The 25997-nt window shown below is 47.3% G+C and overlaps 1 protein-coding gene across 1 annotated transcript in view; it reads right to left on the reverse strand.

Moving 5' to 3' along the window:
* Positions 1–10977: 10977 nt before the first annotated feature.
* spata1 (spermatogenesis associated 1) overlaps positions 10978–25997 on the reverse strand; it is a 47115-nt gene continuing 32095 nt past the window's right edge. Inside the window, exons 10-12 of the mRNA XM_078408084.1 lie at positions 24927–25105; positions 15013–15111; positions 10978–11109 (exon numbers count right to left, since the gene is read on the reverse strand). Of these exons, the coding sequence (XP_078264210.1) occupies positions 10978–11109; positions 15013–15111; positions 24927–25105 (410 nt within the window). The remainder of the gene's footprint in view (positions 11110–15012; positions 15112–24926; positions 25106–25997) is intronic.

Consider the following 25997-nt stretch of genomic DNA (forward strand, 5'->3'; position numbering starts at 1 on the left):
GCTTCCTCGCTGGGTCTCTCTGCCATGGTGAGACTGGGTAACCAAACCACAATTGCCTGTGTGACCATCGTCTGTTCTTTCTCACCGATCTTTAGCTGATAATTGAAGCTCCATGGAAGCCAGAATGTGCTTATGGCCGATGCTACGAGTATGGAAAATTAGCAAATTACGCTGACTATCTCTTTGTGATGGGCTACGATACGCATACCTCGACCACGAATGAGTGCTTTGCAAAGTCAAATTCTCCCTACACTAAAATTTTATCAGGTATGTACAGTAAGACCTTTCAGTTCAATATCGACCAGCCAAGTTTCAATGTTAATCTGAGACATATTTTGCTTGGCCTAGGCATCCAGGCATATATCAATCTGGGCATTGCCCCCAGTAAGCTTGTCATGGGCGTGCCATGGTTTGGTATTGATTATCCTTGCAAGAAGTTGCATGAGGTAAGGAGAAAATAATCCATTTGATAACTAAATTCTCAGTCTTAAATGGGACATTGAGTTGTACTTTAGAAAGCACAATAATTTTTCTGAAAATCATAGATTGCTTTTGAACCATTTCAACAACATTGCTTCTGATGTGTCATCTATTTTGTGTCTTCTTTTCATTGTTCCAACCATTAGCCCTGAACTACTATCTGCCTCAATGGTGACCCTCGAACTATCTTTGATCGGACTTTGCTGGCTTTACCTTGCACTAAACCTTATTCCCTTTTCATGTATCTGTACACTGTAAATGGCTCGATTGTAATCATGCATTGTCTTTCCGCTGACTTGAGCTTTATCCAGGCAGATCATACCATACATAATTCCAAAAAAGTTAATTTACAAGTCGAATCGGTAGTAAGGAAGGCTAGCATTTATTTCAAGAGGGCGAGAATGCAAAAACAGGGATGTAATGCTGTGGCTCTACGAGACGCTGGTCAGGCCGCATTTGGAATATCGTGAGCAATTTTGGGCACCCTATCTGAGGAAGGATGTGCTGGCTCTGGAGAGGGTCCAGAGGAGTGATGTCAAGTTAATGGTGTCAAGTTAGGAAAAGGGGTCGTACAACGAGATCTGGGTGTCCTAGTGCATCAGTCACTGAAAGGAAGCATGCAGGCACAGCAGGCAGTGAAGAAAGCCAATGGAATGTTGGCCTTCATAACAAGAGGAGTTGAGTATAGGAGCAAAGAGGTCCTTCTGCAGTTGTACAGGGCCCTAGTGAGATCGCACCTGGAGTACTGTGTGCAGTTTTGGTCTCCAAATTTGAGGAAGGATATTCTTGCTATGGAGGGCGCGCAGCGTAGGTTCACTAGGAAATGGCGGGACTGTCATATGTTGAAAGACTGGAGCGACTAGGCTTGTATACACTGGAATTTAGAAGGATGAGAGGGGATCTTAAGGGGTTGGACACGTTAGAGGCAGGAAATGTGCCTCTAACGTGTCCAACCCCCTAATAATCTTATATGTTTCGATAAGATCCCTCTCATCCTTCTAAATGTTCCCAATGTTGGGGGAGTCCAGAACCAGAAGCCACAGTTTAAGAATAAGGAGTAGGCCATTTAGAACGGAGATGAGGAAAAACCTTTTCAGTCAGAGAGTTGTGAATCTGCGGAATTCTCTGCCTCAGAAGGCAGTGGAGGCCAATTCTCTGAATGCATTCAAGAGAGAGCTAGATAGAGCTCTTAGGGATAGCGGAGTCAGGGGGTATGGGGAGAAGGCAGGAACGGGGTACTGATTGAGAATGATCAGCCATGATTACTTTGAATGGCGGTGCTGGCTCGAAGGGCCGAATGGCCTACTCCTGCACCCATTGTCTATTGTCTATTGAGGCTTACAAGAATGATCCCAGGAATGAGTGTGGTAGTAATGATGAGCGTTTGACGTCACTGGGCCTGTTCTCGCTGGAGTTTGGAAGGATGAGGGAGGACCTCATTACTGAATAGTGAAAGGCTTGGATACAATGGATGTGGATGTGGAGAAGATGTTTCCACTAGTGGGAGAGTTTCGGACAACAGGTCATAGCCTCAGAATTAAAGGACGTTCCTTTAGGATGAAGGTGAGGAGGAATTTCTTTAGTCAGAGTGTGGTGAATCTGCAGGATTCTTTGCCACAGAAAGCTGTGGAGGTCAAGTCAGTGGACATTTTTAATTACTGTTGTCAGGGGTTCTGGGGAGAAGGCGGGAGAATGGGATTAGAAGGGAGAGATGGATCAGCCATGATTGAATGGCAAAGTAGACTTGATGGGCCGAATGACCTAATTGTGCTCCTACCACTTATGACCTTATGACCTTACTTGTACTGTATGCAAAGCAAATAATCTTACTGCTCCAAGTACACCTGACAACAAAGTATCAATCAATCAATCGATCAATACTTTCATTTGACGTCCTTATATTTTCCAGCCAGGTGGGTGTGAATTGATAAATAAACGTGGGAAACATCCGTGCAGTGTGCAATCCGGAAAAAAAGTCCCGTACAAGACTATCACAGACATCCTGACCAAAACATCGGCCAAGGTATTATGGCACAAAGATTTGAAAGTCCCATCATTTACCTACAAGGTAAGAATGTCGGTCAAAGCACCTTACAGGCCTGAACCCAGGTTCATCTTTAGGATGTGTTTACACTTCCCCCTTTTGTGAATAAACTGTTTAGTTTAGTTGAGAGACACAGCTTGGAAACAGGCCCTTCGGCCCACCGAGTCCACACCGACCAGCGATCCCCGCACACTAAAGGGCCTGTCCCACTTAGGCGATTTTAAGGCGACTGCCGGCGACTAGGCTGTCGCCGACAGTTTGCCGGGGTGTCGTGGGTATGATCGTGAGGAGTCTTCCAAGAATCGTAGTGGATCTCGGCGCGTCGCTGAGAAATCAACCGGAGTGAAATTTCTCAACGACAGCCGGCTTGTCGCCAGGTATCGTAGCTTATTGCGGTCGCTGTCGCATGCTGTCCCCAGGTTTGCTAGGTTCTCTTAGATGCATTTAGAAGCATATAATATTAAAATAAGTAAAGTCATTTGAAGATACCATAAAATACTTGTGTTTAACCAATTTATTTACCGTCAGGACATTTGACAGGTAGATTGGAGGCGACAGTTTGACGGTCAGGTAAGCGTGGGAATTTTTACGATGTTTATGGCCTTCAGCGATTACATTTAAAGTAGGCTCCTAACCCAGATATGCAACCCAGAAACCAGATATGCATCTCCCATACATTTTCAAAGAATGCCCACACACTTTTCACAAAAATCCATTTAACCACTTTTAAAATTAAATTTCTTAATGCTGCTATTAGTAAACTGGAAGTAAATCCAGTTTATTCCTTGTTACAGTGAAGCTTGGTTTTCAAGTAACCCGGGCAAGATGTTATATTTCAAAACTCTCAAGTACTTACCGACTTGTCAGTGATTTCAGCGAAAATTAGGACGGTGGAGAAGCATTGACAGCGTGGGAATTTTCGCGATGTTTCCGAAGACGGTGTAATCTCGACCAGACTCGGCATTGTCCTGGTCATCGTCGTAGGGTAAAAGGAAATTTTGGCGATCTGCTACGACTTTGACAGTCGCTGGCAGTCGTCTAAAAAGTCGCCTAAGTGGGACAGGCCTTTGACACTATCCTTCACACACGAGGGACAATTTACACTTCTATCAATACAATTGACCAACAAACCTGTACGTCTTTGGAGTGTGGGAGGAAACCGAAGATTTCGGAGAAAAAAAATCTCATGGGGAGAACGTACAAACTCTGTGCAGACAGTACCCGTAGTCAGGATGGAACCCGGGTCTCTGGCGCTGGGAGGCAGCAACTCTACCGCTACGCCACCATGCCACCGATTAAACTGTTCTCAAGTAGGAAAAGAGAGGATAAATGAGTCTTTTAACCAGGGTAGGGGAATCAAGAATCATGGCTTTAACGTGAGTCAGTCTGAAGAAGGGTCTCCACCCGAAACGTCACCTATTCCTTTTCTCCAGAGATGCTGCCTGACCCGCTGAGTTACGCCAACGTTTTGTGTCTATATCCTTTCGATGCGCTTCTTAATTTCGATCTATACTGCTGCTGTTACACAAAAAAAGGGCCCAGCCTCTCGTGTCTGAAATAATCTATTCCACCTTGTCTCTCACCATTTGCCACCCATCTGCTATTTGCCATACCACCCTGTATCCACCTATCACTTGCCAGTCTGAAGAAGGGTCTCGACCCGGAATGTCACCTATTCCTTCTACCAGAGATGCTGCCTGTCCCACTGGGTTACTCCAACACTTTGTGTCTCACCAGCACCTGCAGTTCCTTCCTACACATATCACTTGCCAAGCTTTGTTTTCCCCTCCCCTCCCCCCCCCTCCCCCCCCCACCCCGCCTTCCTTTTTTCCCAGCTTTCTCTCCCCATCCCCACCCCTCCCCGGCCCCGGTTGCAGGATCAATTTATTCCAAAGAGGTGGAAAGACTCTAAGGGGAGTAAGAGACACCTGTGGCTGACAAGGGAAGTCAGGGACAGCATAAAAATTAAGGAGAGGAAGTATAACATAGCAAAGAAGAGTGGGAAGACAGAGGATTGGGACTCTTTTAAAGAGCAACAAAAGTTAACTAAAAAGGCAATACGGGGAGAAAAGATGAGGTACGAGGGTAAACTAGCCAATAATATAAAGGAGGATAGCAAAAGTTTTTTTAGGTACGTGAAGAGGAAAAAAATAGTCAAGGCAAATGTGGGTCCCTTGAAGACAGAAGCAGGGGAATTTATTATGGGGAACAAAGAAATGGCAGACGAGTTAAACCATTACTTTGGATCTGTCTTCACTGAGGAAGATACACACAATCTCCCAAATGTTCTAGGGGCCGGAGAACCTAGGGTGATGGAGGAACTGAAGGAAATCCACATTAGGCAGGAAATGGTTTTGGGTAGACTGATGGGACTGAAGGCTGATAAATCCCCAGGGCCTGATGGTCTGCATCCCAGAGTACTTAAGGAGGTGGCTCTAGAAATAGTGGAAGCATTGGAGATCATTTTTCAATGTTCTATAGATTCAGGATCAGTTCCTGTGGATTGGAGGATAGCAAATGTTATCCCACTTTTTAAGAAAGGAGGGAGAGAGAAAACGGGTAATTATAGACCAGTTAGTCTGACGTCAGTGGTGGGGAAGATGCTGGAGTCAATTATAAAAGACGAAATTGCTGAGCATTTGGATAGCAGTAACGGGATCATTCCGAGTCAGCATGGATTTACGAAGGGGAAATCATGCTTGACAAATCTACTGGAATTTTTTGAGGATGTAACTAGGAAAATTGACAAGGGAGAGTCAGTGGATGTAGTGTACCTCGACTTTCAGAAAGCCTTCGACAAGGTCCCACATAGGAGATTAGTGAGCAAAATTAGGGCACATGGTATTGGGGGTAGGGTACTGACATGGATAGAAAATTGGTTGACAGACAGAAAGCAAAGAGTGGGGATAAATGGGTCCCTTTCGGAATGGCAGGCAGTGACCAGTGGGGTACCGCAAGGTTCGGTGCTGGGACCCCAGCTATTTACGATATACATTAATGACTTAGACGAAGGGATTAAAAGTACCATTAGCAAATTTGCAGATGATACTAAGTTGGGGGGTAGTGTGAATTGTGAGGAAGATGCAATAAGGCTGCAGGGTGACTTGGACAGGTTGTGTGAGTGGGCGGATACATGGCAGATGCAGTTTAATGTAGATAAGTGTGAGGTTATTCACTTTGGAAGTAAGAATAGAAAGGCAGATTATTATCTGAATGGTGTCAAGTTAGGAGGAGGGGGAGTTCAACGAGATCTGGGTGTCCTAGTGCATCAGTCAATGAAAGGAAGCATGCAGGTACAGCAGGCAGTGAAGAAAGCCAATGGAATGTTGGCCTTCGTAACAAGAGGAGTTGAGTATAGGAGCAAAGAGGTCCTTCTACAGTTGTACCGGGCCCTGGTGAGACCGCACCTGGAGTACTGTGTGCAGTTTTGGTCTCCAAATTTGAGGAAGGATATTCTTGCTATGGAGGGCGTGCAGCATAGGTTCACTAGGTTAATTCCCGGAATGGCGGGACTGTCGTATGTTGAAAGGCTGGAGCGATTGGGCTTGTATACACTGGAATTTAGAAGGATGAGGGGGGATCTTATTGAAACATATAAGATAATTAGGGGATTGGACACATTAGAGGCAGATAACATGTTCCCAATGTTGGGGGAGTCCAGAACAAGGGGCCACAGTTTAAGAATAAGGGGTAGGCCATTTAGAACGGAGATGAGGAAGAACATTTTCAGTCAGAGGGTGGTGAAGGTGTGGAATTCTCTGCCTCAGAAGGCAGTGGAGGCCAGTTCGTTGGATGCTTTCAAGAGAGAGCTGGATAGAGCTCTTAAGGATAGCGGAGTGAGGGGGTATGGGGAGAAGGCAGGAACGGGGTACTGATTGAGAGTGATCAGCCATGATCGCATTGAATGGCGGTGCTGGCTCGAAGGGCTGAATGGCCTACTCCTGCACCTATTGTCTATTGTCTATTGTCTATTGACTCCATCAGTCTGAAGAAGGGGTCCCAAATCGAAACGTCGCCTGTCTAACCCCTTCCACAAATGTTGCCTGACCCGCTGAGATCCTCCACCTAAACACTTTTGAATTTCAACGTCCTGGCAAATCTCCTCTGATTTCCCCTCTGTGCATTCCTGTTGACAGTTCGTGTTGTTGGAGAACCAGCTGGCAAATTGAGATTACAGTTTTAGTTTAGTTCAGTTTTTAGTTCAAAGATTCAGCGTGGAACCAGTGTGGAGCCAAGTCCGAGCCGACCAGCGACCCCTGGACACTAGCACTATCCCGCACACACACACTGGGGAATATTTACAATTTTTACCGAAGCCAATTATCCGACAACCCTCTACGTCTTTGGAGTGTGGGAGGAAACCGGAGCACCCGGAGAAAACCCACGCCGGTCACGGGGAGAACGTACAAACTCCGTACAGACAGCACCCGTAGTCAGAGTGGAACCCGGGTCACTGGCGCTGTGAGGCAGCAACTCTACCGCTGCGCCACCGTGCCGACCTTACACTTGATTAGAAAGTAGAAACAAATAGAAAGTTGAGACCCAATGAGTTACTCCATTTTTGTCCACATAATTAACCTTTTAAATTATCCCACAGTATAATTCAATGGAAGTAATTTTACTGAGATGGCCAAATAACCCTGACCCATTGATACTGCCTCATAAAAGTTTTCCCCTTATAAATTGTGAAAGATGGATGAACATTTTCACAATCTGTTGAAATTCTAATCTGTAAGTATGGACCTCTTTATTTCCCGACGTGTCTGACAGCATCTTATACCATGAGCTCAATTCTCTTAATTGTTAAGATTTTCAGGCTGTGGGTTGCCCTGTGTGTACTCTGCAGTGCTGGCTCGAAGGGCCGAATGGCCTCCTCCTGCACCTATTTTCTAAGTTTACAAGTCTTTGATTTTTCAATAGGCAGGGAAGGTGGCCCACGAGGTCTGGTTTGACGATTCACAGAGTATTAAACTAAAGGTGGCTCTCATGAAGAAACTAAAGCTTCGCGGAATTGGTGTTTGGTCAGGGAATTTCCTGAAGTACAGTTCCACAGCTGCAGAAATGAAGACACGAACAATGTGGAACGCTCTACTCTAACCATCAACAAGCATCACCAGTGAATAAAAGCACCTTGTTTTCTTCTGAAGAAATCTAGAGACCACAACCAAAATTAGATTTAATATTTCATATAAACAGTGTGCTTCAATCAATTAATGATTTCAGATAGGAAAAAAAAAGAAAACTGCAGATGCTGGTTTAAAATCGAAATGTTGGAGCAACTCAGCGGGTCAGGCGGCATCTCGGGGAGAAGGAACTCCCTGACTGAAGAAGGGTCTCGACCCGAAACGTCACCCATTACTTCTCTCTCGAGATGCTGCCTGACCCGCTGAGTTACTCCAGCATTTTGCATCTACCTAATAATTTCAGATCTTGCAAATTGATTCCAGAATCCATTCAAATCTTTGCTAGCAAATCCTTCAGCTGAATGAAGGGTCAAGTTAATGAAATACAGGGGGAATTTGTGTTGTGTATTATATTGATTATGACAAGTGCAAGTCTACACGAGATAATTACTGATATTTTGTTTTTCGATGATTTTGTCTTTGGAATTATCATTAACCAAGATGACTTCATAATTTTTAACGAATGTACCTCGTTTGCAACCGAGAGTATAAAATATTCCGATAATCTTCCAGTTTGCTGCTTCACGTCTCGAAGTCAATTTATCGTGTCACACTGCCACACTTTACTGCTTCATAATCTTTTTAAGTCTCATAAACTTTTATGAGTCCATAACCTCCTGAAACTGGCAACACAAGTCGATCGAATGGTAAAGGTGGTACGTGGTGTGCATGCGTTCATCCTCTGGGGCATTGAGGGCAAGAGTCAGGAAATCATAACACAGCTTTACAAGACTATGGTTAGGCTGCTTTTTTGGACTTTACCTTGCACCAAACGTTATTCACGTTATCCCCTTTATGCATCTGTACACTGTGGAAGGCTCGATTGTAATCATGTAATGTCTTTCCACTGACTGGACAGCACGCATGTAAAGCTTATCAATGTACCTCGGTACACGTGACAATAAACTAAACATACACTCAGGTCGTCAATCGCTCATCATACGTTCCATCGGTTGGTTTCCCAGTTAGGTAGTGGTTTCATTCTGGTCTTTAGTCAGAGGGTGGTGAATCTGTGGAATCCATTGCCACAGAAGGCTGTGGAGGCCAATCCAATGAATATCTTTGAGGCAGAGATAGACAGATTCTTGATTAGTGCAGGTGTCAGGGGTTGTGGGGAGAAGGCAGGAGAATGGGGTTAGGACTGCGAGATAGATCAGCCATGATTGAATGGCGGAGTAGACTTGATGGGCCGAATGGCCTATCATTAAAAACAATTCCACCTCAATCACATGAGCATATTACAATATTTATCCAGCATCCTGTAAACCTTCCTGCCTTGGATTTTTGAAGTGATCGACACCTTACCGAGTCACATTTTCCCCACCAGCTCAACGGTGTTGGATTCTTATTATTGTCAAATGTACCGAGATACAATGACAAGCTTTGTACTGCATGCTGTTCGGGCAGATCATATCATTCCACATTAGATCACACTTGCAAAATGTAGTGTTACAGATACATTGAGTTCAGACTCCGCTGCTCCCCCCCCCCCCCCCCCCCCCCCCCCCCCAGACCCCACTCTCTCTGTTCACCTAGAGGTTTATAAGCCAATTTTAAAGATTAGTTTAGATTAGGGATACAGCGCGAGAACAAGCCCTTTGGCCCATCGAGTCCGCGCCGACCAGCGATCCCCACGCACTAACACTATCCTACACACACTAGGAACAATTTACACTTACACCAAGCCAATTAACCTACAAACCTGCACGTCTTTAGAGTGTGGGAGGAAACCGGAGATCCCGGAGAAAACCCACACAGGTCACGGGGAGAACGTACAAACTCCGTACAGACAGCACCCGTAGTCGGGATGGAACCCGGGTCGACTCTACCGGGCAGCAACTCTACCGCTGCGCCACCATGCGGCCCAATGTGTCCAGGGAGATACAACGAACTACAGATGCTAGGACCTTCATAGCTTCTAGGAGCAGAATTAGGCCATTCAAAAAAAGCTGATCCATCTCTCCCTCTCAACCCCCTACTCTGCCTTCTCCCCGCAACCCCTGAATCTTGAATAAAACACAAAGTTCTGGAGGAACAGCATCTGTGGCGGGAATGGACAGGCAACGTTGTGGGTCAGGGCCATTCTTCAACTCATTGTGTACATCCACCCTTCCACCATTACTTGTCATCTAAAGCGTACGTTGGCACCTTTGACCCCTGGATCCAGTGGGAAATTGAAGGAGATGGAGCAGGAGGAGGCTGCCCCTGGTGGTGGGATCGCTACTCAGCTGGTGTTGCTATAAGTAAAAGGAAAGGTGGTTCCTCTTTGACTTAGAACTAACCATTGCTTGGGACAGATTGGAACAGTCTACTGTGTGACCATTTGCCCACTGTAAGCGTTTGCTGAGAAGGTCATAAGTGATCGGAGTAGAATTAGGCCATTCGGCCCATCAAGTCTACTCCGCCATATAATCTTGGCTGATCTATTTCTCCCTCCTAACCCCATTCTCCTGCCTTCACCCCATAACCCCTGACACCTCGTAAGTAAAACATGCTTTCAGCAAGTACATCAATTATTCCAAGCCACAACTCTCCACAGTTACTGCACTACAAAAGACAGTTTATTCTTCCATTGAATGGTATGGATTGCAAAGAGGATTCTGAGCTGTTGGAATAGGTTTCGATTTAGGTTTATTATTGTGTTGTGCACCCTACTGTGATACCGTGAAAAGCCTCATGATAACAGAGGTGAAGAAGCCGTTCCCGAGTCTGGTGGTGCGTGCTTTCGAGCTTCTCTACCTTCTGCCGATCGGGAGCAGGGAGAAGGAGGAATGACCGGGGTGGGACAAGTTTGAAGCTTCTGTACCTATTCACCAATGGAGGAAGTAGAAGAAATCACCAGGGTGGGACAAGTCCTTGATTATGTTGGCTGCTTTCCTGAGGCAGTGTGAAGTGTAGATGGAGTCCATGGTGGGGAGGCATGTTCAGACGTGAAAGGAGAAGAATTAGGCCATTCGGCCCATCAAGTCTACTCCGCCATTCAATCATGGCTGATCTATCTCTCCCTCCTAACCCCATTCTCCTGCCTTCTCCCCATAACCCCTGACACCCGTGCTAATCAAGAATCTATCTATCTCTGCCTTAAAAATATCCATTGCTATTTGGTCTGTGTGATGGACTGGGTTACATCCACAACTCTCTGCGATTACTGAATGCTGATTACAGTACAATCTTCCATTCATGCAGAGCGATGAGTTCCAAGGACTTTACAGCCAACGTGATGCGTGGGGGAGCAGGTGATGTTATGATGCAGCTCACTACCCCTCTGCGTTACGACGCAGCGAGGATGTCCAGGCCCTGGGGAGTACAGGCGCCCTGCAGACGGCTCAGAGACCAGCGGGTCTTCTTCTGTGCCAGCTCTGCTCGCAGGGCCTTGAGGTCCGTCAAGGTCTGCTTCCTCAACTGTGAAGACAACACAAGCCTCTGTAATGTCCCATTGTAATAGTAAGCTGGACTCAGGAGTCTAGAGTTTCAAGAGTCCAGAGTTTTATTGTCATAATGTTCCAGACAGAACAATGACATCCTTACTTGCAGCAGCACAATGGAATATGTAAACATAGTACAATGTAAACAATATATCTATGGATAGTGATACATATGTGTGTGTGTGTGTGTGCGTGTGTGTGTGTGTGTGTGTGTGTGTGTGTGTGCGTGTGCGTGTGCGTGTGTGTACATATACACTGATCAGCCAAAACATTATGACCACTGACAGGCGAAGTGAACAACATTGATTATCTTGTTACAATGGCACCTGTCAAGGGGTGGGATATATTAGGCAGCAAGTGAACAGTCAGTTCTTGAAGTTGATGTGTTGGATGCAGGAGAAATGGGCAGGAGTAAAGACCTGAGTGACTTTGACAAGGGCCAAATTGTTGTGGCCAGACGACTGGGTCAGAGCATCTCTGAAACGGCAAGGCTTGTGGGGTGCTCCCGGTCAGCAGTGGTGAGTACCGACCGACAGTGGTCCGATGAGGGACAAACCACAAACCGGCGACAGACAGGGTGTTGGGCGCCCAAGGCTCATCGATGCGCGAGGGCAACGAAGGCTATCCCGTCTGGTCCGAACCGACAGAAGGTCGACTGTGGCACAAGTCACAGAACATTTTAATGGTGGTCACGGGAGGGATGTGTCACAATACACAGTGCATCGCACCCTGCTGCGTATGGGGCTGCACACGGAGGACCAACAGCATATTAGGCAGGTGGTCATAATGTTTAGGCTCATCAGGTGATAATGTTTTGGCTGATCGGTATATATATATATATATATATGTATATATATATATATATGAACTTTTTATACACACACATGCGCACATACGTACACAAAAAAAGCAATAAAAGTGCAATAATAACAATAGTAGTCTATGTTCTGAGCTTATTGGAGGTTGCAGTGTTTAATAGCCTGATGGCTGCAGGGAAGAAGGTGTTCCTGTTAGAGTTTTCAGGCTCCTGTACCTTCTTCCCGATGGCAGTGGTGAAATGAGTGTGTCCCGACGTACCAAAACAATTAAACTTTTCTGTGTCAAAGGTTATCGGGAGAAGGCAGGAGAATGGGGTTGAGAACTAAACATTATTCCCTTCATCCTGTGTCTGTGCACTGTGGACAGCTTGATTGTAATCATGTATACATACAGACAGAATGCTGATGATACAACAGTCAGTAGTTTTGCAGATAGTGAAGATGGTTGTGAAAGATTGCAGCAGGATCTGGATCTGGATCGATTGGCCAGATGGACTGAGGAATTTTAAGGGGTTGGACACGTTAGAGGCAGGAAACATGTTGGGGGGAGTCCAGAACAAGGGGCCACAGTTTAAGAATAAGGGGTCGGCCATTTAGAACGAAGATGAGGAAAAACTTTTTCAGTCAGAGAGTTGTGAATCTGTGGAATTCTCTGCCTCAGAAGGCAGTGGAGGCCAATTCTCTGAATGCATTCAAGAGCGAGCTAGATAGAGCTCTTAAGGATAGCAGAGTCAGGGGGTATGGGGAGAAGGCAGGAACGGGGTACTGATTGAGAATGATCAGCCATGATCACATTGAATGGTGGTGCTGGCTCGAAGGGCCGAATGGCCTACTCCTGCACCTAATGTCTATTGTCTATTTAATACAGTGAAATGTGAGGTGTTGCATTTCGGGACGGCTAACATGGGCAGGACCTACACAGTGAATGGTAGGGGCTCTGGGATTGTGGTAGAGCAGAGGGATCTAGGAGTGCAGGTGCATGGTTCCTTGAAGGTGGCGTCACAGGTAGATGAGGTGGTCAAAAAGGCATTTTTTGCACCTTGGCCTTCATCAGGCAGAGTATTGAGTACAGAAGTTGGGAGTTTATGTTGCAGATGTATAAGACGTTGGTGAGACTGCATTTAGAGTATTGTGCTCAGTCAAGCTGGAAAGGGTACAGAGAAGATTTACAAGGAAGATTTACATTTCCCCAGCACTAGAGGGTCTGAGCTACAGGGAAAGGTTGAGTAGGCTGGGACTCTATTCATTGGAGCGCAAGAGGTTAAGGGGTGATCTTATAGAGATGTACAAAATCATGAGTCTCTTGCCCAGAGTAGGGGAATCGAGGACCAGAGGACAGGTTCAAGGTGAAGGGGAAAAGATTTAATAGGAATCTGAGGGGTAACCTTTTCACACAAAGGGTGGTGGGTGTATGGAACAAGCTGCCAGAGGAGGTAGTTGAGGCAGGGATTATCCCAACAAGAAACAGTTAGACGGGTACAGGGATGGGACATGTTTGGAGGGATATGGACCAAACACAGGCAGATGGGACTAGTGTAATAATAATAATAATAATACATTTTATTTATATAGCGCTTTTCATATACTCAAAGACGCTTTACAGAGATTTTGAGAACATAGGGAAATTAATAAATAGATAAATAAGTAAATAAATAAATGAACAGAGAAAGGAGACAGTAGGTGAGGTGACCTTCAGTGGTTGAAGGCAGTACTGAACAGGTGAGACTTCAGCGATGTTTTGAATGTGGTGAGTGTGGGGGAGTCTCTAACGGTTTGGGGTAGTGAGTTCCATAGGGTGGGAGCAGCGATGGAGAAAGCCCTGTCCCCCCAGGATCTGAGTTTAGTCCGGATGTGGGGGGATAGGAGATTGGCAGCGGCAGAGCGGAGGGTGCAGGTGGGAGTGTGCCTGTGGAGGAGGTCGGTCAGGTAGGATGGGGCCAGGTTATGGAGGGCTTTGTAGATTATGAGGAGGATTTTGTACTGGATTCTCTGGGGGATGGGGAGCCAGTGGAGTTTATAAAGGACGGGGGTGATATGGTCACGGATCGAGGTGTGTGTGAGTAGACGGGCAGCGGAGTTTTGAATGTATTGAAGTTTATTGATGATTTTTGAGGGTGCGCCATAGAGGAGGCTGTTGCAGTAGTCCAGACGGGAGGTGATGAAGGCGTGGATGAGGGTTTCTGCAGCTGTGGAGGAGAGGGATGGACGGAGACGGGCAATGTTTTTGAGGTGGAAGAAGGCTGTCTTTGTGATGTGTTTGATATGTTTGTCGAAGGAGAGGGTTTGATCAAGGATGATTCCAAGGTTCCGGATGTGAGGTGAGGTGGATACTGGGAGACCATCAATGTTGAGGTAGCTGGGACATTGTTGGCTGGTGTGGGCAAGTTGGGCCGAAGGGCCTGTTTCCACACTGTATTGCTCTATGACTCTATGACAAAATGTTGGAGAATGTTGAGAATGATCAGCCATGATCACATTGAATGGTGGTGCTGGCTCGAAGGGTCGAATGGCCTACTCCTGAATCTATTGTCTATTTAATACAGTGAAATGTGAGGTGTTGCATTTCGGGACGTCTAACATGGGCAGGACCTACACAGTGAATGGTAGGGGCTCTGGGGATTGTGATAGAGAAGAGGGATCTAGGATCTCCTTATCTCAGCGGTGAATGTGGACATTCTACCAGGTGGTGGGGCAGTGGTAGAGTTGCTGCCTTGCATCGCCAGAGACCTGTGTTCGATCCTGACTCTGGGTGCTGTTTGTATGTTCTCTGGGTTCTCTCCGGGTGCTCCACTTCCCTTCCACATTCTAAAGACGTGAAGGTTTGTAGGTTATTTGGATTCTGTAAAGATTGCCCCTAGTGTGCAGGATGCAAAACTGGGATAACGGAGAACTAGTGTGAATGATTTCGGCGTGGACTCGGTGGGCCAAATGGCTTGTTTCCAGCCTGTATCTCTAAACTAAACCTTTCTGGCCCATAAAGCAAATGTAAAAAGAGTGGATATGTAAAATACTTAATATATTTATCGCATTAATAAAACCTGTGCATAATACTAATACGGCACCTTCATCTCAGTGACCAACTTCATTTTGGCACTTTCCAGTCTTCGGTAAAGCTGATCAATTTCGTGCTTGAGTGTTGTAATCTGAATGATCAACTCATTCTGCAAAAGAACACATGTTTATTCAGAGACAGAAGAGACTGGAGACGCTGCAATCTAGACGGAAAAAACTAAGTGTTGGGGGAAACTCAGCAGGTTTGGAGTTTAGTTTATTGTCACGTGTACCGAGGTACAGTGAAAGTGGCGGCGCCTAACGGCTGCAGCTCGCTAGCAGTCTGTTTGTCTTTTTTCCTTTTTTTTTGTTGTGTTTTCGGTGTTGGGATGGTTTTTGTATTTTTTTTTTTGGTTGTATATGTGTGGGGGTGGTGGTGTGGGTGGGGGGTGGGGGAAACTTTTCTCTTCCTCACGGCGCGGGGTGCGGCTCGGCTGCGGGGCCTAACATCGCCCGGTGCGGCTCGGCCGCTGGACTTTACATCGCCCGGTGCGGCTTGGCCGCTGGACTTAACAGTGCCCGGTGCGGCTCGGCCGCGGGACTTTTCATCGCCCGGTGCGGCTTGGCCACGGGACTTTACATCGCCCGGTGCGGCTTGGCCGCTGGACTTAACAGTGCCTGGTGCGGCTCGGCCGCGGGACTTTTCATCGCCCGGTGCGGCTTGGCCACGGGACTTTACATCGCTGGTGCGGCTCGGCCGCTGGACTTAACAGTGCCCGAGCCGCACCAGCTCGGCTGCGGGGCCTAACATCGCCCGGTGTGGCTCGGCCGCGGGACTTTACATCGCCCGGTGCAGCTCGGCCGCGGGACTTTTCATCGCTGGTGCGGCTCGGCCGCGGGACTTAACATCACCCGGTGCGGCTCGGCCACGGGACTTAGCTGTGCAAGGCTTGGTCGCGGGGCCTTTCATCGCCCGGTTCGGCCGCGAGACGTTTCAGCGCCCGGTGCGATTCGGCTGCGGGGACTTCCATCCCCTTGCGGGGACTGTGCGGGTCGGTCGGGGACGAGCTGTCTGTCCGTGGGCGTGAGGAAGAGAGTGGAAGTTTTGTTGCCTCCATCACAGTGAGGGGGTGTTTGGAGTCACTGTGATGGACGTTTGTGTTGGGGTCATGTGTCTTGTGTTCTTTTTTTTATGACTGCTATGTAGTTTCGTTCGGTACCTCGGTACCGAATGACAAATAAAGCTCTGTTATACCTGTTATACTGTTATAAAAGCTTTTTGTTGCGTGCTAAGCAGTCAGCAGAAAGACTACATATGACTACAATCGAGCTAGTCACGGTGTACAGATACGGGAATAACTTGGAATAACGTTTAGTACAAGATAAAGTCCAGTAAAGTCTGACCAAAGATAGTCCTGGGGTCTCCAATGTGGTAGACAGTAGTTCAGGGCTGCTCTCTAGTTGGTGAGAGGATGGTTCAGTTGCCTGATAACAGCCGGGATGAAACTGTCTCTGAATCCGGAGGTGTGCTTTTTCACACTTCTGTACCTCTTTCACGATTGCAGAGGGGAGAAGAGGGTGTGATCACGGTGAGACTTGTTCTTGGTTAAGCTGGGGGCCTTGCCGAGGTCAGGCAGCATCTGTGGAATGTCTACGTTTCAGGTTAAGACCCTGCTGCAGGTTGGGACCAGGAAAAGAATCAATCCTTCGAACCTGTTTCACAGGTAATATCACGGCCGACCTCATTAAACAATGTGCCCTACAGAACATAGACCAGTACAGCACAGGAACAGGCCATTCAGCCCACATTGTCCGTGCCGAACAGGATGCCAGGATAAACTAATCTCCTCTGCCTGCACATAATCCATATCCTTCCATTTCCTGCATATCCATGTGCCCATCTAAAAGTCTTTTAAACACCACTATCTGCCTCCACCACCACCCCTGGCAAAGCGTTCCTGGCACCCACCACCCTCTGTGTAAAAAAACTTGCCCTGAATATCTCTGTTAAACTTTGCCCCTCAGACCTTATAGCTACTGAATGCCCTGTAGTCTTTGACATTTCCACCCTGGGTGAGAGGTTCTGACTGTCTACCCTATCTACGCCACTCATCATTTGATACACTTCCACCAGGTCTTCCCTCAACCTCCGAAGGTGATTTAAAAGAGGTTTGGCTGCCATTAGTTTTACAGGAACAAAAGTTGTGAAGCAGAAACTTGGAACTGCAGATGCTGGTTTAGTGCCAAAGACAACACAAAGTGCTGGAGTAACTCAGTGGGTCAGGCAGCATCTTTGGAGAACATGGATAGGTGACGTTTCAGAGTGCTGGGTCAGGCAGCATCTGTGGAGAACGCCCTCCCTCGCACTGACACACTAATTGTGGGGGGGGGGAGTTGGAAGAAAGCTAGAAGAGAGGAGGGAGTGGGCAGGACAAAGCTTGGCAAGTAATACAAATAGAGAGGCAAGGGGGACCCCCTCCCCGGGCACTTTCCCCTGCGACCGCAGGAGATGCAACACCTGTCCCTTTACCTCTCTCCTCGACTCCATCCAAGGACCCAAACAGTCTTTCCAGGTGAGGCAGAGGTTCACCTGCACCTCCTCCAACCTCATCTGTTGCATCCGCTGTTCCAGATCTCAACTTCTCTACATCGTCGAGACCAAGCGCAGGCTCGGCGATCGTTTCGCTCAACACCTCCGCTCAGTCTGACTAAACCAACCCGATCTCCCGGTGGCTCAGCACTTCAACTCCCCTTCCCATTTCCAATCTGACCTTTCTGTCCTGGGCCTCCTTCATTGTCAGAGTGAGGCCCAGCGCAAATTGGAGGAACAGCACCTCATATTTCGCTTGGACAGATTACACCTCAGCGGTATGAACATTGACTTCTCTAACTTCAGATAGTCCCTGCTTTCCCTCTCCATCCCCTCCCCCTTCCCAGTTCTCCCATTAGTGTTCCTGTCTCCAACTACATCCTATCTTTGTCCCGCCCCCTTCCCTGACATCAGTCAGAAGAAGGGTCTCAACCCGAAACGTCACCCATTCCTTCTCTCCAGAGATGCTGCCTGACCCACTGAGTTACTCAAGCATTTTGTGTCTACCTATTGATAGACAAATGTTTGGACAAAGCTAGAGATGATAAGACAGATGTGGGACAAAAGGATGGAAGAGTTGCGAATTGTGAAGCTAGAGGAAGGAATGTAGGTGGAGGGGGAGACATAGGGGTGAGTCCAGATGGGGCACGGGGAGGGGTGGGAAGAAAGTAGGGCATGGGGGGGGGAAGAGGGGAAGGGGAGGGCAGGTAGGTGTTGTTATAGATATGAACTAAAGTGGTGATAGACACAAAAAGCTGGAGTAAAAGCTGGGTAAAGCTGGAGCTGGAATAAACAGAGTGCAAAATATAACGTGATACATCGCATATTTAAGCTTAGGTAGACACACAACACTGGAGTAACTCAGCGGGTCAGGCAGCATCTCTGGAGAGAAGGAATGGGTGACGTTTCGGGTCGAGACCCTTCTTCAAACTAAAGTGGTGAAACAGGCTTCTCTTGCCATCTAGTGGCCAGAATCTGTACTGCCCCCAGATCCCAAACAATTCAAGGAAGGAACTGCAGGTGCGGGTTTACACCAAGTTAGACACAAAACGCTGGAGTAACTCAGCAGGAGAAAAGGAATAGGTGACGTTTTGGTTCTGAAGAAGGGTCACAAACTGAAACGTCACCCACTCCTTCTCTCCAGAGATGCTGCCTGACCCGCTGAGTTACTCCAGCGTTTTGTGTCTATCTAAGCTTAAATATGAGATGTACCACATTATATTCTGCACTCTGTTTATTTTCTCTTTTTACACTCTCTGTTCTCCTCATGTGTGCAGTTCTCAGCCCGACGGTACAAAAGCTTGTCACTGTACCTCGGTACACAATTAGCGGCACGGTGGCGCAGCGGTAGAGTTGCTGCCTTTACAGCACTTGCAGCGCTGGAGGCCCGGGTTCGATCCCGACTACGGTGCGATGTGTACGGAGTTTGTACGTTCCCCCCGTGACCGCGTGGGTTTTCTTCGAGATCTTCGGTTTCCTCCCACACTCCAAAGACGTGCAGGTTGGTAGGTTAATTGGCTTGGTATCATTGTAAATTGTCCCCAGTGTGTGTAGGATGGTGTTAATATGTGGGGATCGCTGGTCGGTGTGGACTCGGTGGGCCAAAGGGCCCGTTTCCATGATGTATCTCCAAACTAAACTAATTATAATTTATTTGGAGTATTGTGTTCAGTTCAGCAAGGATGTTGTCAAGCTGGAAAGAGTGCAAAGATGATTTATGAGGATGTTGCCAGGACTTGAGAGCCTGAGCTGCAGGGAGGGATTGGGTGGGCTAGGATATATAAATCGTCAGGGAGGTGCCGAGAGATGGAACACTTCCCCCACAATCCCATACTCCAGCCTTCTCCTCAGAACCTTTGAAACCCTCACTAATCAAGAACCTGTCACTCTCTGCTTTAAAACTACCCAATGACTTGTAAGTCATGACTTTGTCAGGATGTCAAAGAAGGCAGGAGATTGGGGTTACAATAGACAATAGACAATAGACAGTAGACAATAGACAGTAGACAATAGACAATAGGTGCAGGAGGAGGCCATTCGGCCCTTCGAGCCAGCACCTCCATTCATATATAACATATAACATATAACAACTACAGCATGGAAACAGGCCTGTCCGGCCCTACCAGTCCACGCCGACCATTCTCCCTGACCTAGTCTCATCTACCTGCACTCAGACCATAACCCTCCAATCCCCTCCTATCCATATACCTATCCAATTTACTCTTAAATAATAAAACCGAGCCAGCCTCCACCACTTCCACCGGAAGCCCATTCCATACAGCCACAACCCTCTGAGTAAAGAAGTTCCCCCTCATGTTACCCCTAAACCTTTGTCCCTCAATTCTGAAGCTATGTCCCCTTGTTGGAATCTTCCCCACTCTCAAAGGGAAAAGCCTACCCACGTCAACTCTGTCCGTCCCTCTCAAAATTTTAAAAACCTCTATCAAGTCCCCCCTCAACCTTCTACGCTCCAAAGAATAAAGACCCAACCTGTTCAACCTCTCCCTGTAGCCTAAGTGCTGAAACCCAGGCAACATTCTAGTAAATCTCCTCTGTACCCTCTCCATTTTGTCGACATCCTTCCTATAATTTGGCGACCAGAACTGCACACCATACTCCAGATTCGGCCTCACCAATGCCCTGTACAATTTCAACATTACATCCCAACTTCTATACTCGATGCTCTGATTTATAAAGGCAAGCATACCAAACGCCTTCTTCACCACCCTATCCACATGAGATTCCACCTTCAGGGAACAATGCACAGTTATTCCCAGATCCCTCTGTTCCACTGCATTCCTCAATTCCCTACCATTTACCCTGTACGTCCTATTTTGATTTGTCCTACCAAAATGCAGCACCTCACACTTATCAGCATTAAACTCCATCTGCCATCTTTCAGCCCACCCTTCCAAAAGGCCCAAGTCTCTCTGTAGACTTTGAAAATCTACCTCACTATCAACTACTCCACCTATCTTAGTATCATCTGCATATTTACTAATCCAATTTGCCACACCATCATCCAGATCATTAATGTAAATGACAAACAACAGTGGACCCAACACAGATCCTTGGGGCACTCCACTAGACACTGGCCTCCAACCTGACATACAATTGTCAACCGTTACCCTCTGGTATCTCCCATTCAGCCATTGTTGAATCCATCTTGCAACCTCACTATTAATACCCAACGATTTAACCTTCTTAATCAACCTTCCATGTGGAACCTTGTCAAATGCCTTACTGAAGTCCATATAGACAACATCCACAGCCTTGCCCTTATCAATTTCCCTGGTAACCTCTTCAAAAAATTCAAGAAGATTAGTCAAACATGACCTTCCAGGCACAAATCCATGTTGACTGTTTCTAATCAGGCCTTGATTATCCAAATAATTATATATATTGTCCCTAAGTATCTTTTCCATTAATTTTCCCACCACAGACGTCAAACTAATAGGTCTATAATTGCTAGGTTTACTTTTAGAACCTTTTTTAAACAAAGGCACAACATGCGCAATGCGCCAATCTTCCGGCACCATCCCTGTTTCTAATGACGTTTGAAATATTTCCGTCATAGCCCCTGCTATTTCTGCACTAACTTCCCTCAATGTCCTAGGGAATATCTTATCAGGACCTGGAGACTTATCCACTTTTATATTCTTCAAAAGTGTCCGTACCTCCTCTTCTTTAATCCTCCTAATTTCCATCACTACTCTACTTGTTTCGCTTACCTCACATAATTCAATATCCTTCTCCTCGGTAAATACCGAAGAAAAGAAATTGTTTAATATCTCCCCCATTTCTTCCGGCTCAGCACATAGCTGTCCACTCTGACTCTCTAATGGACCAATTTTATCCCTCACTATCCTTTTGCTATTGACATATCTGTAGAACCCCTTGGGGTTTACTTTTACATTACTTGCCAAAGCAGCCTCATATCTTTTTTTCGCTTTTCTAATTTCCTTTTTAAGATTCCTTTTACATTCTTTATATTCCTCAAGAACCTCATTTACTCCCTGCCGCTTATATTTATTGTATATCTCCCTCTTTTTCCGAACCAAGTGTCCAATTTCCCTGGAAAACCACGGCTCTTTCAAATTATTATTCTTTCCTTTCCACCGAACAGGGACATAAAGACTGTACTCTCAAAATTTCACCTTTAAATATCCCCATTTCTCTATTATATCCTTTTCATAAAACAACAATTTCCATTTCACTCCTTTTAAATCCTTTCTCATCTCCTCAAAATTAGCCTTTCTCCAATCCAAAATCTCAACCCTTGGTCCAGATTTGACCTTCTCCATAATGATATTGAAACTAATGGCATTATGATCACTAGACCCAAAGTGCTCCTCAACACATACCTCCGTCACCTGACCCATCTCATTTCCTAACAGGAGGTCCAACACTACCCCTTCTCTGGTAGGCACCTCTACGTATTGCTGCAAAAAACTATCCTGCACACATTTTACAAACTCCAAACCATCCAGCCCTTTAACAGAATGTGATTCCCAGTCTATATACGGAAAATTGAAATCACCCACAATCACCACTCTGTGCTTACTACTAATATCTGCTATCTCCTTACATATTTGCTCTTCCAATTCTCGTTCCCTATTTGGCGGTCTATAATACACCCCTATAAGTGTTGCTAAACCTTTCTCATTTCTGAGTTCCACCCAAACAGCCTCCTTAATCGAGCCTTCTAGTCTGTCCTGCCAAAGCACTGCTGTGATATCCTCCCTGACAAGCAATGCAACACCCCCACCTCTTGCCCCTCCGATTCTATCACATCTGAAACAATGAAATCCTGGAATATTTAATTGCCAATCGCAACCCTCCTGCAACCATGTTTCACTGATCGCCACAACATCATACTTCCAGATGTCAATCCAGGCTCTAAGCTCATCCATCTTTCTTACAATGCTCCTAGCATTAAAATATACACATTTAAGGGACCCATTATTTCTTATTCTCAGTTTATTTCTTTTCCCTTCTTTCTCTCCTACATATTGGGTCTGAGTGTTTCCCTTTTCTGCCTCCTGCCTCACACACTGCCTATTAGCTATCTGTGTTTGAGTCCCTCCCCCCAACCGTACTAGTTTAAAGTCTCCGCAGTTATTTTAGCAAATCTCCCCGCCAGGATATTGGTTCCCCTCGGGTTCAGATGCAACCCGTCCTTTTTGTACAGGTCATACTTCCCCCAGAAGAGGTCCCAATGATCCAGAAACTTGAAACCCTGCTCCCTGCACCAGTTCCTCAGCCACGTATTTATCCTCCACCTCACTCCATTCCTATTCTCACTATCGCGTGGCACAGGCAGTAAGCCTGAGATTATTACTTTGGAAGTCCTTTTTTTTAACTCTCTTCCTAGCCCCCTAAATTCTCCTTTCAGGACCTCTTCCCTTATCCTACCTATATTGTTGGTACCTATATGTACCACGACCTCTGACTCCTCTCCCTCCCCTTTCAGGATATCCTGGACACGCTCAGACACATCCCGGATACCGGCACCAGGGAGGCAAACCACCATCCGGGTCTCCCGACTGCGTCCACAGAAACGCCTATCTGACCCCCTCACTATAGAGTCCCCTATTACTACTGCTCTCCTCTTCCTTTCCCTACCCTTCTGAGCAACAGGGCCGGACTCCTTACCAGAGGCCCGGGCACCGCCGTTGCCCCCAGGTAGGCTGTCCCCCCCAACAGTACTTAAACAGGAGTACTTATTTCCAAGGGGTACAGCCACCGGGGTACTCCCTAGTGTATGCCTCTGTTCCTTGCCCCCCCTAACAGTGACCCACTTGTCTACCTCCCGTGGTCTAGGAGTGACCACCTCTCTGTAACTCCTATCTATAACCTCCTCACTCTCCCTGATCAGACGGAGGTCATCAATCTGCCGCTCCAGGTTCCTAATACGGTCCCTTAGGAGCCCCATCTCGTCACACCTGGCGCAGATGTGGATGTCTGGAAGACTATCAGACTCCCAGATTCCCCACATCCGACAGCCAGAACAAAAAACTGCCCTGGCAGTCATACTCTCCAAACAAAGCCCCGCGCTCGGTTACTAAACCTACCGCCCGGCCGCTACTCCAAACGCTCCAACCGCCCACCCAAAAGAACTGAGTGATCTCCTGGGAGAGGCGAAAAACCGGATAAAAAACCCAGGCCAATTTGGGAAAAAATCCGGGAAATTCCTCTCCGACCCCAAGCTAGGTGATCGAAACTAGTCCGGGAGATCACACAGGTCTTACTCCTTACTATCCCCACACAATCCCCACACAATCCCCACACACTACTTCCCAAGCAACACAGCTTGGTGCTGCTTGCTGCTGCTTGCTACTGCTGCTACTGCTGGGTTGATCATTCTCAATCAGTACCCTGTTCCTGCCTTCTCCCCATACCCCCTGACTCCACTATCCTTAAGAGCTCTATCTAGCTCTCTCTTGAATGCATTCAGAGAATTGGCCTCCACTGCCTTCTGAGGCAGAGAATTCCACAGATTCACAACTCTCCGACTGAAAAAGGGGAAAGATAGATCAGCCATAATTGAATAGCGGAGTGGTCTTGATGGAACAGAATGCCTAATTCTGCTCCTGTGTCTTGTTGTCTAAGTCTGGAGTCTCACCCCGGCTGCTCCCTCTTCTCCCCTCTCCCATCGGGCAAGAGTGGAATAGAAGTATGAAAACGCACACCTCCAGATTCAGGGACAGTTTCTTCCCAGCGGTAGCGCAGCGGTAGAGTTGCTGCTTTACAGCGAATGCAGCGCCGGAGACTCAGGTTCGATCCTGACTACGGGTGCTGCACTGTAAGGAGTTTGTACGTTCTCCCCGTGACCTGCGTGGGTTTTCTCCGAGATCTTCGGTTTCCTCCCACACGCCAAAGATGTACAGGTATGTAGGTTAATTGGCTGGGTAAATGTAAAAATTGTCCCTAGTGGGTGTAGGATAGTGTTAATGTACGGGGATCACTGGGCGGCACGGACTTGGAGGGCCGAAAAGGCCTGTTTCCGGCTGTAGATATATGATATATGATATGATATGATATTATCAGGCAACTGAACCATCCTACCACAACCAGAGAGCGGCGCTGAACTACTATCTACGGCTCCACGTTGCACGTTATTCCCTTATCATGTATACACAGAGAATTGTAATGGTGGTCACGGGAGGAATGTGTCACAATACACAGTGCATCGCACCCTGCTGCGTATGGGGCTGCACACGGAGGACCAACAGCATATTGGGCAGGTGGTCGTAATGTTTAGGCTCATCGGGTCATAATGTTTTGGCTGGTCGGTGTATATTTTTCTTTCCGCTGGCTGGTTAGCACAGTACACATGACAGTAAACTAAACCGAGCTGTACTGGAGGGAGGCTGCCGGCACAGGCGGCCGTACTTTGGAAGCGCTGGCTGGGGGTAGTTTGCGGAGGCGTCTCCTGGTTTGGCGGGCGGTCAGATGGTGCAGCAGCTTCTGGTAGAAGGTCTCCAACTCCAGCCGTAATCTGACGGTCGTCTCTTCCAGCGGCGTTGTTGCCTTCTTTGCCTCAAAGTATTGCTTCTTCCAGCTGTCACGCACTGTCAAACAAAGAGCAGGGGGGGGGGGGGGGGGGAAGAGGTTTAGATGTAGAGATACAGCGCAGAAACAGGCCCTTCGGCCCACCGGGTCTGCGCCGCCCAGCGATCCCCGCACACTAACACTATCCTGCACCCACTAGGGACAATTTTTACATTTGCCCAGCCAATTATCCCACAAACCTGCACGTCTTTGGAGTGTGGGAGGAAACCGAAGATCTCGGAGAAAACCCATGCAGGTCACGGGGAGAACGTACAAACTCCGTACAGATGGCGCCCATAGTCAGGATCGAACCCGAGTCTCCGGTGCTGCATTCGCTGTAAGGCAGCAACTCTACCGCTGCGCCACCGTGCCGCCACCGTGCCAGGTTTACAGGCGATTTACAAGACAAGCTTTCTCAGCAACCCCACAGGTTGGCGGCACGGTGGCGCAGCGGTAGAGTTGCTGTTTCACGGCGCCAGAGACCCGGGTTCAATCCCGACTGGTTAGATCGCAACATAAACCTCGGTACACATCACAATAAATGAAACTTAAACCATGGGTGCTGTCTGAATGGAGTTTGTACGTTCTCCCCGTGACCTGCGTGGTTTCCTCCGGGTGCTCCGGTTTCATCCCACACTCCAAAGATGTGCAGGTTTGTAGGTTAATTGGCTTTATTGTTAATTGACCCCAGTGTGTAGGATAGTGCTAGTGTACGGGATGATCGCTGGTCGGCGCGGACTCGGTGCGCCGAAGGGCCTGTTTTCACACTGTGTCTCTAAAGTCTAAAGTCAAGTAAGCAAAACTAAAGATAGACTGGAGTAACTCAGCGGGTCAGACAGCATCTCTGAAGAGAAGGAATGGGTGACCTTTTGGGTCGAGACCTTTCTTCAGGATCGTCACCCATTCCTTCTC

Source organism: Rhinoraja longicauda, chromosome 11, assembly GCF_053455715.1.
Source record: "Rhinoraja longicauda isolate Sanriku21f chromosome 11, sRhiLon1.1, whole genome shotgun sequence".
NCBI lineage: Eukaryota > Metazoa > Chordata > Chondrichthyes > Rajiformes > Arhynchobatidae > Rhinoraja > Rhinoraja longicauda.